The sequence below is a fragment of the Tupaia chinensis genome, unplaced genomic scaffold (genome assembly GCF_000334495.1).
Source record: "Tupaia chinensis unplaced genomic scaffold, TupChi_1.0 Scaffold000318_1, whole genome shotgun sequence".
Classification (NCBI taxonomy): domain Eukaryota; kingdom Metazoa; phylum Chordata; class Mammalia; order Scandentia; family Tupaiidae; genus Tupaia; species Tupaia belangeri.
This window is the reverse complement of record NW_006159811.1, coordinates 3,140,550-3,154,813: the sequence shown is the minus strand read 5'-3', so window position 1 is coordinate 3,154,813 and position 14,264 is coordinate 3,140,550. Positions and strand designations below refer to the sequence as shown.

Here is a 14,264-nt window from a genome sequence, read left to right as displayed (position 1 = left end):
GGCCAACTTAATCGTAGGGACAAGTCTGGAGTTGAATATTATATCCCAGAATTTAATCGGGAAAATTGAACCAAAACAGAAGATAAAGTACATGAGACTGATAAGTTCATGCACCTACCATTTGAACAGAATCCAACCTATTTCCTGGCTTTAAGAAAAGTTCTTTAGCATTTCTATAATTTAAGTTAAAACTGGTTTTCTTAATAGTATCATGTGAACTTACCATTGAAAGTAGTTGGATTATTTAAGAAATTGTGTGATCAATACAGTGTGGGTGGAAAAGGAATGGAAGACAATTGTAGACACCAGAGACAGTGGGAGAAGAGGGTGGGAAAGGACATAGGGTCTGAAGGAGGGGTAAAAAATTCTAGGAACTATAAATGGAAAATTTTGGATAATGATATGCATGATTAAGTCACTATGCAGTATATTCTGGATGGAAAATCACATTTTGTATGCTGTGATGATGCTTAGGAAAAGAATGTAAATTAGGTTACAAAAAAAAGTTTCAGAAAAAAAAATATCTATTCAATGACTGCAGTAAGCTATGTAGCCCCAGCTAGGTGCTACTTTATAGGATGCCTAAAGTTAGACTTGTGTTCATGGAAATGTATGTATCAGCTGTGTTTGCTATGAAAATATTTAGATTAATTAAGATATTTAGTTATTCAATAAAAAAATGGGGAACAGTATAGAAAGTAAACATAGATACTAGAGACAGTGTGGGAAGAGAGTATGAGATGGCAGACGGTAAGAGATAGGGAATCAAGGATGGGGGAATAAAAGCAAAACATACAGGAAACAAGAAGTGGAAAATTATTTGTTGACAATAATATGTATCTTGATGTGCTTGATTGAGACAATACACAGTGTACTCTGGATGGAAAATCTCATTTTGTATGCTATAATGATGTACAGTGAATGAATGTAAACAAATAAATTTAAATTAAAAAACAAAAAAACAAATGGTGAAAGATGGCATTCGAATATACATTGTCTCCCACTACTCCCAACTCTGACCTCCTTATCTTAAGCCTAGTGGTTGCTCCTGGCAGCAATAACCCAATTCAAGTGCGACTTGAAATCCGTAGGAACAAAAGAGTTGTAGTTGAGACAGCCATATCTACACTCTGATAGAATTGAGAGAGCAGAGAGACCAATCAATAGTGCATGACAGAAATTCAGAAACAGAGCTTAATGTATTTAAGAATTAAATATATGAAACTGTAGAATTTCAGATCAGTAGAGAAAAGAACAGTGTTCAACAATTAATGGAATAGCTATCCATTAGGTTGTTGGGAAAATCATAACCTATTTTTGTATGTTTTTCTATGCAGAAATGCATACTGAAGACCCAATATTTTGGATTGACAAAACTTTCTGAAAAAGTTAAATACTTATTTCTCTTCACAGTACTAGACATCAAAGTATATTAATGTTCTGAATATTAAATTGTAAAAACCAAAGTATAAAAAGTTAAAGGAAAAAAATGACCTAGGAAAAATATTTCGAGATATTTTGCAGACCTTTAGCTAATATATTTAGTATGCATATAAAATTGTTACAGATTAGTAATAAATAAGCAAAGGGATATTTAACAATTCAAAACAGATAGTTCAAAAAGAAGAATTGCATATGACCAGGAAATGTGTGAACAGATGGTAAACCCTCACTAGTAATCAAAGCAATGCAAATCAGATTAGGATTTTGAATCGTTTTCATTGAGCTAAAGGCACAGTAGTGAACTATGTCCAGTACTTGTCCTTACAAGTTTATGAAATATGTAATCACTAAAATTTTATTGTAGGTGTACTTAATGAAATGATGTTCAAGATGTATTGTTAAATGTCAAAAGAAGTAGGCCACAAGAGACTTTTCACAGCATGATTCTACTTTTAGTCAAAGAAATTCAACACACACAAACACGTACCAGGAGAAAAGACTGAAATGCTGTGCTCCAAGATATCAGTGGTTAAGTGGTCAAACCATGGGTGATATATTTGTCTTATGTCTCCAAGTTTTTCATAATAACCACATGTTACTTTTGAAAAGAGAAAAAGAATGAACCTAAAAGGGGCTATTTAATTGTGAGGTGGGTGGGCAGCCACCAACTTTGTAATTGTCATAGGTTTCACATTTCTGTATCCTAGGGCAGAAAATGGAGAATAGATACACAGTTTTGAAAAACTAATTTTCAAGTGAGCCTACTGATTTTCTTTTCTAATTCAAGTTTACGTATCTCATAGTTGGAGGAAAACGTCTGTATCTTGGCAACAGGGAAGCTGTCGAGTTTCTTGTTTGGCACAGAGTGAGACTTTATCTTTCTTTGTGTTCCTTAAGAATTATTTTGAGAATTGAGAAAAATTTGTACAGAATTTGCAAGTCAAGATTCCATTTTTAAGCCCAAAACCCTAAGAAAGGCTCAGATTCCTGGGATAATCTTGGATGTTACATTTCTCTTGGGCTAGTAGTTTTGCTCTTAACTAGAATATTCACAGAGGTGCAAGAGATACATTATAGTGGAGAGATGACTTATCCTTTGGGACCAGCAGTTGGCGTAATGGCTGTGTTGCTGAACTCCCATGTAGTCTACCGCAGTTTGAGTCCTGGACCCTGTTGCTTAAACTCAAGCTGGGTGCGTGTGCATGTGTGCCCAAGATCCCAAGAGGAGATGGGATTGCAGTGTAGCCATCCTCCCTGGGGGGTGACTTCTTGCCTTCTGTCCGTCTGTCTGTCTCTGTCTTTCTGGTGAACACATGTGCCCTATAGCAAAAACCTCTCTAAAAAAAAAAATACGGCTCTACCAGGTATGGCATTATATGGTAGGTAACACAACCAATGCCATTTTTCTGATTGTGTTCTCAATAGATCTCGATATTTGTTGCAATATAAATTTGTACTGGTAAGTGCAGGAACTAGCCAAATGATTTTGTGTAACCGAAGTAAGGAACACGAGAATGCAATGTGTATACACACAAACACATAAACACACACACACACACACACACACACACACACAACCAGTATTATTGAGTTTTTAACAGGACTTTGTTGGTATGAGGGTCATATTTTGGCCTGTATTTCTTAAATTAGTAGTTCAATGTTGCATGTTACTTAATACAAAAAATAAATACAGCAACTTTTCTATAGTCTTTATTATATAAAATTCTATTTTGACCACAAGAAAATTATATTCTTATAGAAGTGTTTTGCAATCTTGAGCTGAGTCCTTTCTATAACTTTGCTTTTAGTACTATAAGTAAGAAAATTCATACTGAATGATCTCACTTTTGTAAATCTAACCTCAAATCTGCATTGCTTTTTTTTATTATGGATTAGTTCCACTAGGTGGAGTCATTTGCTCAGTTTTGTGGTTCATACTAACGGGTGTAGGAATAGAGATGTCTTTTAAGTAGAACATCTCAGAAACAAGATCAATAGCCTTGGCATTCCAAGGCCTGGTGCTTTTGCATTGTGATAGCTTGCCAATAAATACACATTGCTACACAGAGTTCAATATTTGCTTTTAATGCTTAACAATGAAAAGTAGCAGGCTTCTAGGTTTATAGTACCTACTTTTTGGTTTGAATAGTTACAACTTTCAAGTAGCCACTGAGGGCTGAATAGATTATTAACTGAGCATCTTAAGTTTTCTTGTTTATTTGCTAGACAGTTCTTGCATTCAACATTGGTGTCCTAGTTAAGAGTCTAAAACAATAAAGCATACAATGTTTTTACTACATTTCAAATATTTTATATTGAACTGAGATGATAAAAATGAATATACATTTGTTTGCAATACTTTAATTTTTATACTAGTAACTTAAGGTAAAATGATACCCCTTGAAATCACAGGAAACAGCATTCCCTTTGAATATACTATGTAAGTGACAAAAATGCGTGAGACAGTTCTTAAATTAACTGAAATATAAAAGGCATTAAAATACTGTGGAGACATTTGTTTTTTTCCAATATGAAGCTTTTTGTGGTTATCTTGTTTGGTTTCTACTTTTTTGTTTTTATTGGTACTGACATTATATGGAAACAATATCTTTCCCATTAAGTAGGAAATACATCTGCTCCTCTTTATTTTGTATTTGAAGTTATAATGTTCTGTGTCATCAGTTAATTGACTTCCAGGAAGTAAGTCTCTGAAATGTTGAACTTTTCAAAAAGCGGCTGAATTCTCTTTGTGTGCCAATGGGTTTTAAAGAGTCTTTCTTGTATGAATACTTTGGTCTCTAATTTTATTGTTTTAGAGATATTTTATTAATTATTTACAGCTGTTCTCATAAAGTGACTAAAAGCTCAACAGACTTTTGTCCTCCAACCCCTTAGAAAAAATTGAGTGGTTGATGTTATTTCTTTCTTTTTTTTTTCTTCTTGTATCTATGGGATAGGAAAGACCAAATCAGATGTTAGAAATAATTGTAGTTTTTCAGATATAATAGATCTTATGTCATTTAAAAATAATAAATTAATTTGTCATTGCAAACAATTGGATGGATACAATGGAGAAAATACAATGTATTATTCACCCACACATCGACCTATTGTTTTTTTTTTAGGATGAAACCCTGGCTCGCCAGCTGGTGGAGCTAGGCTACCGAGGTACTGGAGAGATAGTGAAAAGGGAAGATTTTGAAGCAAGGAAGGCAGCTATAGAGATTGCAAGGCTGGCTGAAAGGACTCAGAAAAAGTAAGTGTCCATGTTCAAAATCCAGATTTTGTTTTATAGTCTAGAGTCTGTAAAAATCTAATTTTGTTGGTATTGTTGTAACTTAGAAACATTGTAGGAACAGGTAAACTTTGAACATCCCAGCATGTGTTCTACAGATTAAGAATTTGAGGAATTATAAGAGGCTTGCAAAAGTCATGTGCAATTTTAAATGACTAATTTAAGAAATATGAATACCAAAATATGACTATCGTATCAATAAAGTCCTGTTAAAAAGCAACTCAGTAATATTGGCTTTATACATTTACTTAAATACTAAAAATATGAGTCACTTTTGCTTCACATTGTACTTTTGAGGCCTATAAATCTTTGTTATCATTTATCTTCTCATACTTTTTAAAACATCGATTCTTTTGGGACCAGCAGTTGGCGTAATGGCTATGTCGCTGGACTCCCATGTAGTCGATTGTGGTTTGAATCCTGAACCTGGTGGCTTAAACTCACGCTGGCCTCGTGTGCGTGCATGCCCAAGATCCCGAGAGGAGAATGGAGGTGAAGGGATTGTGGCATGGCCGTCCCCCGGGGGGGTGGTGATTTCTCGCTTTCTGTCTCTCTGACTTTTTGTTGAGTGCACATGCCCTCTAGTATAAACCTCCACCCCCCAAAAAAAACATTGATTCTTTCAACTCTATTAACAATCAATAATTTCTGTTAATATGATTAATATGTGGTGATATGACATATAAATCTAATAAAATATATTAAACATACAATGAAAGAGACATTTATCTAAAGTGAACTACGTCAAATTGATAAGATAGTTTTATAAAGACTTGACAATGTAATTACTTAATTAAAAAAATCATTAAATTGTACATTTTGGAGTGATAATCACTGAGAAATAAGTAAATTATTCTTAGATAATATCTTTAAAAATAACCAGTATTTGTGAGTACAAATTTTCCATGTACTCATAAAAACTAACATTTTGTAGTAGAAAGTACATGGTTCCTGGGAACCAGCAGTTAGCATAATGGCTATGTCGCTGGACTCCCACGTAGTCGACCGTGGTTCGTGTCCCGGACCCGGTGGCTTAAAACTCACGCCGGGCGCGTGTGCGTGTGTGCCCAAGATCCCGAGAGGAGAATGGAGGAGAAGGGATTGTGGCGTGGCCATCCCCCCTGGGGGGTGATTTCTCGCTTTCTGTCTCTATGTCTCTCTCTGTCTGTCTGGCGAGCGCACGCGCCCTACAGTGAAAATCTCTCAAAAAAAAAAAAAAAAAGAAAGTACATTGGTCCTGAGAATGTGCAATTTTAAGTGACCATTCTGGTGGTCATTGAGTTTCAGAACCACAGAATATTAGAAGTTAACATACTGACATGGTAATGTGTTAGATTTTTGTTACTGCCATAGCACATTACCAAACAGTGAGTAGCTTCCACGCCCCACAGATTTATTTTATCTTATTAATAGTTCTGTATGCACAATGTAGATGAGCTGGGTCCTCTGCTCATTGTATGGGAAGGTTGGAATCCTGGTGTCAGCTGGACTGGGTTCTTGTCTAGAGTCTCTGAGGATGAATCTGCTTCTGTATTCATTCAGGTCATTAGCCTTGTGATTGTAGGACCCAGGTCTCCATTCCCTCATCGGCTGTCATTAGAGGGCTGTCTTTGCTCCTAGAAGCTGCTCACATTCCACTTCCTGCTTTTCATGCACTCCCTCCACTTCCCTCTAGCAAGAGCGGGCCAAGACCATCTCACCATTTAGATCTTTCCAACATCTCCATCTGCAGTATCTTTTGTGACCAGTCAGAGGAAGATCTCCCCCTTTTAAGGGCTCATGGCATCACACTGGCCCATCTAGTTAATCCAGGATAATCTATTTTAAGGTCTATAACCTTCATTACATATGCAAAGTCACTTTTGGCTTGTAATGTAATATATTCACAGGTTCTTGGAATTAGGGAATAAACATCCCTGGAGAGGGGCATTCTAGTCACTAGAGGTAATTCTATACAAAACTTTGATAACCTACTAAACATAGTTACTCTTGATAACCTACTAAACATAGTTACTCTAGACTTGTATTATTTAAAAATTATAATGATACAAATTATATGTGTACAGTGTTATGTGTCTTATATAAAACATCAGGGATAGTCTTCTGTTTTTAGAAAATAAATGTCTATCAATTAGGAGAAATAGGAAGATTTTTGTGAGATTTTACAGGGAATTCATATACATTTATATATGAGTTTATAAGAGATCTAATCTATTTCATATCAAAAGGAGCTGGTCATATTTAAAGTATAAATTCCAGTTGTGTCACATGTTCATTTTGTGTTTGAGGATCAAAGTGGGTATTTCCTTGCAATTGTCTCTTTAACTGGCCAGAGCTGGAAGTCATCAGGTTACTTTAGTGCCAGTCATGGGAAGCTAATCCCTACCCAGTGCTGCTAGGATTGGAAGGCCCTTTCATCTGAGATCTTCTCTGTTGCCTTTGTAAGGGGATGGGTCCCATATGTAGCCTTTTACACCATGTGGGAGTCACTTTGTTCACTTCCGTGTTAGGTACACTTTAGTGTTGTTGATGACAGGACCAGCAGAGGGTGTCTCAGAGCCAAATATGCCCTGTGCCTTTATTAGCTGGAGGATCGCTTTGAAAGTAAGCATAGTTTCCTAATTGCCTGCCAAGTGGTACTAACTTGGAAACACTTGATTCTACTCTCAGAGTATCTTAAATTAACTCCTCTAATGTGCAGGTGAGCAACTCCAAGAAAATCACTCTGATTTAGCAACCATAGAGCACATATTTTACAAAGAACTGGTGTCAAGGAATATGTTGCTTACAATAGCTTCATAGGGAAGAGTCTGAGGAGACATACTCCCAAGGAATATCATGTTCTACAGACCACCTCTATAACGTTCTGCAGTGTCCTTGGTGGCCACTGTGACTTTGCTTGTCTTTACAGTAAGTACAAGTCTCTGACTTTCTATTAAGTATTAGCATTTAGCTTTTGTCACATCAAGGTGTTACACCTATTGCTTGCAGTTAGCCGATGTCTATGACTGGCTCTTCTGCACTCAGCCTGGGCTATTGGAGAATCACCACCCAAATCACTGCTGATTCTGGTACAACTCTGACTAGCACATTTTTGATGGCCTTAATGACTGGATATCCACTGAGTTCTCCCATGGACCACAATCTTCTCATGGATCTTCTGGTCTCATATGATATGTCTCTTTCAGCACTTTCATTTTCCCTAAACCTTCTAATTCCTTCTTGAAATTATATCTCTGCAATTTAGGCATTTCAGTTGTACTCAGTGAGGGCCATTGTGTGTTCCAGGTTTCTGGGAGCCCCCCTAACAGTGAATTTGCTGCATCTTCTGTCACACTAATCAAAATGCTACACTCTGGAAATCTGATAAAGGAAGTGGGACTGTCTCCTAAAGTGGCCCCATACTGTTCTGAGGGAGAAAGACTTCCATATTTTATTCTTGCATTGCTGCTAGGGAATGAGAGGGGTTGTTAACTTCTAATGAAGAATATTGGACCATCTCTTCAGGTCCCAAAGATTCAAAGGTCTAGGGTGGTCAAAATTTTCAAGAACACCATCTCTCTTATTAACCTATAGTATATCAATGCAATGTCTAATTCCATAGTTCTTATATTGATCATTCCCCCATTAATTTCCAATGCATGAATCATCCTATTGACTGGAGATTCCTTTCTAGTGGCATGGCATTCCAGCTTATTGCATATGAAATATTTTAAGTTAGACCACCATCTTACATAGTGGCTGTCTGCAGTTACCTCCAGAGATAGGAACCTCCTTACTAGAGAGGTTAATGATCCAGTCTGCAAGCTCCATCTTGAGGTTTCAGGCTATTCCAGATACAATCTGTTTATTACTTCCCAATTTACCTGTTAGGGAGGCTCTCCTATTTGGTAGAAATGGTTTTGTCTTTGAACATTGTCTTGCTCAGTGATTTGTGAGGATCACCTTGAAAAAACATGACATTGGGGAACCAGCAGTTGGCGTAATGGCTATGTCGCTGGACTCCCACGTAGTCGACCGCGGTTCGCGTCCCGGACCTGGTGGCTTAAAACTCACACTGGGCGTGTGTGCATGCGTGCCTGAGATCCTGAGAGGAGAATGGAGGAGAAGGGATTGTGGCGTGACCATCCCCCCTTGGGGGTGATTTCTCGCTTTCTGTCTCTATTTCTCTCTCTGTCTGTCTGGCGAGCGCACGCGCCCTATAGTGAAAATCTCTCAAAAACAAAACAAAACAAAACAAAAACAAAAACATGACATTAGCTTATTTGCTGAGGCTGAAAGAGTTAACAATTTCAATTCTAAATAGCTAGAAGAAAGTAATGTTCATTGCACAAAGTAATGATAATGGATACTTTTATTGCTATGATTTGATTATCATACATTGTATGTATGTATTGAAAAATCATACTACACCTGTAAATATATACAGCTATCATTTGTCAATTTAACACTATTAAAATAAAGAGTTAACAAGTGGAAACTGTCAGTCAACTGTACTACTCCAAGCTAGGCAGCCTGTACATTTTTAATAATAATTTTCTGGAAGTCAGATTTATTGATGTTTTAGAAATACTTTATTTAATGAATTCTGACAAACATATACAGTAGTGTGATCCCCACTGCAATCAGACTAGAACATTACCAACCCTTCAATAATGTCCCAGGCAATCCCAAAAATAGACAAATGGGATTACATCAGATTAACAAGTTTCTGCACAGCATAGGACACAGTAATTAGTGTGAATTCCCTCGGAATAAGAGAGAATTTTTGTTAACTATGCCTCAGCCAAGGGACTGATAACCAGAATACACAGGGAACTCAAGCAGCTTACTTGAAAGAAAATGATTGACCCAATTAAAAGATAGGAAAATGAGTTGAATAAACAACTCTCTAAGAAAGACATATGAACAGCCAATAAGCATATGAAAAAATGCTGAACATCCCTCATCATAAGGGAGATGGAGATCAAAACCACAATGAGATATCACCTAACCCCAGTCAGAATGGTGAAGATTAAAATAACAAAAAATGATAAGTGCTGGCGGGGATGTGGTGAAAGGGGAACTCTCCTATATTGTTGGTGAGAATGTAAATTGGTCCAGCCACTGTGGAGAACAAAAGTGTAGGTTCCTCAAAGACCTTCAGATAGAACTACCATATGATCCAGCAATTCCACTCCTGGATATCTACCCAAATGATAAGAGAATGCTCAGTTGGAAAAGTGCTTGCACAACTATATTTATTGTAGCATTATTCACAGTTGCTAAGACCTGGAACCAACCCAAATGTCCAGATCTTAGCAAAGAGATGAATGGATTGAAAAAGTGTGGCGCATATACTCCATGGAATACTATTCAGTCATAAAAAAACAAGACCCTGGCATTTGATAGAAAGTGAATGAACATGAAAGATTTATGCTGAGTGAAGCAAGTCTGGCTATGAAAGAGAGACATTGTATGTCTCTACTTTACATATACTGACTGTCTACCCTCTGTGGTAGAGACTGAAAGGCTGGAGGACATAAAAGCATTGAAAATTATTATGGACATGGGACAAAGTGGAAGGAGAGTGGGAGAGGGGAAAAGTACAGAAAGGGAAATTTGGGCAAAAATGGAGATGTAAGACATTTGTGGGACACAGATATGGTTTGTTGCCTGTTGGTGATGTCGTGTATAGTATTCTCAACTTGCCTGCTGTGTGGCTTGTAGCATGTTGGGTAAAATCTCTTTTAATTTAAATTTATTTGTTTACATTCATTCATTGTACATTAGTACAGCATATGAAATGAGATTTTCCATCCACTGTATATTGGCTCAATCAAGCACATCAACCAATTGAATACATAAATAATAATAAATAATAATAATGAAAAAGCAAAGTCCTCAGACCCCTTTGCATTCAGTGCCCTCTTCTCAGCCCCAACAAACCAGTCATTGGCTTTTTTTTTCTATAATTTTGACTTTTCCAGAGTGTCATATAAATGGAATCATGAAAGTTGTTTTTTTTCACTAGCCATATGCTTTTAGGATTTTTCATGTGGTTGCATATATGAGGAATTTGTTTTTATCTATTGGTAAGTAGTACTTTTTTATGAATAACTATTTGTGTATCCATCCATTCTCCAGTTGATGGATCATTGAGTTATTTTTATTTTTTGGCTTCTGTAAACATTTTCAATAGGTCTTTGTAAGGAAATATATTTTCATTCATCTTAGGTATATACCCAAAAATGAGATTGCTGATTTAAATGGTAGTTTGTTTTGTTTTGTTTCCATAGGGTACTTGTGCATACTAGAGAAAGATAGAGACAGTGAAAAGGAAAGTGAAAATTCATCTTCCAAAGGGAATGTCCCTATCGCAATCCCTACTCCTCCATTCTCCTCCTAGAATTTTGGAAACACACTCACATTCACTCCATGTGACTTTTAAGCTGCAGGGTCTGGGACTTGAACCAAAATAGGCTATGTAGGAGTCCAGTGCCTTAACCATCACACCACCTGCTGCCTCTGTAGGTCTGACTTTATAAGAAAGTGCCTTACTGTTTGTTAATGTGACTATATCATCTATTTTCCTATTAGCAATGTATCAGAGTTCCAGATGTCCTACTTCATTGAGAAGACACAGCATTGTCAGTTTCAAAAAATTTTAGCCAGTATAGTAAATGTTGTGGTATTTGATTGTAATTTTAATGTGTAGTTCCCTGATGATTAATGGTATTGAGCACACTTTTTATGTGTCTGTTTTCTATTCATAGTCCTTGGTGAAGTGTTTTATTTTATTTTATTTTTTTTAATTTTAAGTTTTCTTTGGTTGCAAATTCTTTGTCAAAGAATTTTTAAAATTTTATAAATTTTGCAACTATATTCTCCCCATCTATGTCTTTTGGTAAAGCCCAACTTATAAAGCTTTCTTCATGGTTCATATTTATATGTGTGTATCCTAAGAATTATTTTAATATTTCAAGGTCACAAATATTTTTCTTATATTTTCCTTTATAATTTTTAGAGTTTTAGGTTATTTATTTATTTATTTATTATTTTAAATTTTCTCTAGGGAATTTGTGCTCATGAGAGAGATAGGCAAACAGAGAGAAAGTGAGGAAGCAAGTTGCCAGGTCTGGGACTTGAACCACAGTTGGCCATGTGGAGTCCAGGGTCTCAACCACCATACCACTTGCTGGCCCCTGGAATTTTAGGTTTTATTTTAGTTCTATAATTTAGTTGGAATTGATTTGTACATATTTTGCAATATAAGAGTAAAGGCTCCTTTCAAAAAATATTTGGATTTCTAAATAATGGTAGAATAATTACTTGTTGAAAATACTATTCTTTCTCCATGAATTTTTAGGCGCCTCCATTGTATATGTCTATTTTTTTGTGGGCTTTTAATTTTTTTCTGCTGACTCATACATTTATTTTCATTCCAACACATTACCTTAAGGTTTGAAAGTCAGGTCATATGACTTCTCAAACGTTTTTCTTTTTAAAAATTGTTTTGAATTCTAGGCTTTTCGTTTTTTATATAAGGTTTAGAATCACGTTGTTGATTTTTACAAATAAGCTTGCTGGATTTTCTGTACATCAATTTAGGGAGAGTCACATCTAAATATATCAAATCTTCTAGTTCTAGGAACACTATATATATTGCTAGTTATTTAGATTTTATTTATATTTCTCAACTATATTTTGTAGTTTCAGTATAATTATCATGTAGATGCTTTACTAGATCTGTTCCTAAGAATTTCATCTTTTTTATGCTCTTGTAAATGTAATATTCTGTCTGTCATATATTAGTATTTATTTATATATTTCAGATACTAGCATTTTTAAAAATTTTTATTTATTATTATCACTTTTAAATTTGACCAGAGAGAGACAGAGACAAAAGAGAGAGAGAGAGAAAGTGAAAAAAGAAGCTGCCAGGTCTGGGACTCAAGCTGCAGTTAGCCATGTGGGGGGAATCCAGCACCTTAACCCCAAGCCACCAGCTGGTCCTGTATTGTTTTTTCTAAATTGCCAGAGGGCACATGTACTTTCCAGACAAAGACAGTGAGATGGGGTGGGGGTGAGTGAGAGAAAGAACCCCCCATGAGATGTAGTCATGCTGCAATCCTTTTTCCATTTCTCCATCTTGTCTGGATTTTAGGCATACACACAGACATGGTCAGTGTGTTTCACACTGCCAGGACTGGGATTTGAACCATGTTGTTGGCTATGGATCCATCTCCCTTAACCATTAGGCTACAGAGACAGCACAGTAGGATGTTCTTAATTTAACTATAAGTTTCCTGATTTTTAGCATGAATCATTTTTTCTAGTATTGTTCTATTCTCTATTTTATTGAATTCTGCTCTTATTTGTAGTATTTCTTTCCCCTCATATTAAACCTTTCCTCTTTTGCAGTATAAACTTTTCATGCTATATATTTTCCTCTAAGTACTCTTTTAGTTTAATTTCAAGAATTTTGATGTGTGAAATATTTGTTTTCATTTCAGTTTTTTAAATGTGAGAGTGAATGAAAGTGGTAGGAAGAACGAGAGGTAGGATTTTATGAGAGAGAGAGACAGAGAGAGAAATAGAAAGAGATTCTTTTGACACTATCTTACCATATAATAATATTCCTTTCCCAGCCTCCCAGGCAGCTAGGACCACAGGCACCTCTGCACCTGGTTTGTTTAGGTTGGGTCAGGCCTCTCATGTGGCCTCAGCCTTTGCACTTAGTTGGATTCTGGCTCTTTCTTGTTAATTTAGTTCTCTGCATAAATTTTATTTATCCATTTAGTAATCATCCAGAAATGCTTCATAGAAAAATTTGAGGATCTTTCCCCAAATTCATTCGACTCTTCTGACCTCTGGTACTCCCTTAATAGCAGTGAGGGATTATTTATTTCTTAAAATATTCTCTTTTTTTGAATTTGACTTGCTTTCTTATAATCTCTCATTTGTCTTCTAGACTTGCTGATATCTGCTGTCTTTGCTATATCTTCTCTTTTCTCACTAACCTGAATCTTTCCTAAAGGACAGTTTTCTTGGCTTTTGCACCTCTTTTATATTCAGCTATATTCATATTTTACCTGCTTTTATGTTTGTAATTAACCGGAGTCAGATCTCCAAGTTTAACTGCTGTCCTGGGCTTTGAGTTCTGTATCTGATTTTTTCTTTCTTTCTTCCTTTATCTCTTTTCTTTTTTTCTTTTTCTTTTATTGTTTTGGAGAGGTTTTCGCTATAGGGCGTGTGCGCTCGCCAGACAGAGAGAGACATAGAGACAGAAAGCGAGACAGAAAGCGAGAAATCACCCCCCGGGGGGATGGTCACGCTGCAATCCCTTCTCCTCCATTCTTCTCTCGGGATCCTGGGCACACACGCACACACTCCCTGCGCGAGTTCAAAGCCACCGGGTCCGGGATGCGAACCGCGGTCGACCACATGGGAGTCCAGCGACATAGCCATTATGCTAACTGCTGGTTCCCTCCTTTTCTTTTCTTCTCTTCTCTTCTCTTCTCTTCTCTTCTCTTCTCTTCTCTTC

General features: G+C 36.4%; 1 protein-coding gene across 2 annotated transcripts in view; it reads left to right on the top strand.

Annotated features, from left to right (window-relative positions):
• CFAP299 (cilia and flagella associated protein 299) overlaps positions 1 to 14,264 on the top strand; it is a 511,846-nt gene that overhangs the window by 13,685 nt on the left and 483,897 nt on the right. For both annotated transcript variants that reach the window (XM_006151456.1, XM_006151457.2), the window contains exon 2: positions 4,569 to 4,699. In XM_006151456.1, coding sequence (XP_006151518.1) covers positions 4,569 to 4,699 — 131 coding nt within the window. The remainder of the gene's footprint in view (positions 1 to 4,568; positions 4,700 to 14,264) is intronic.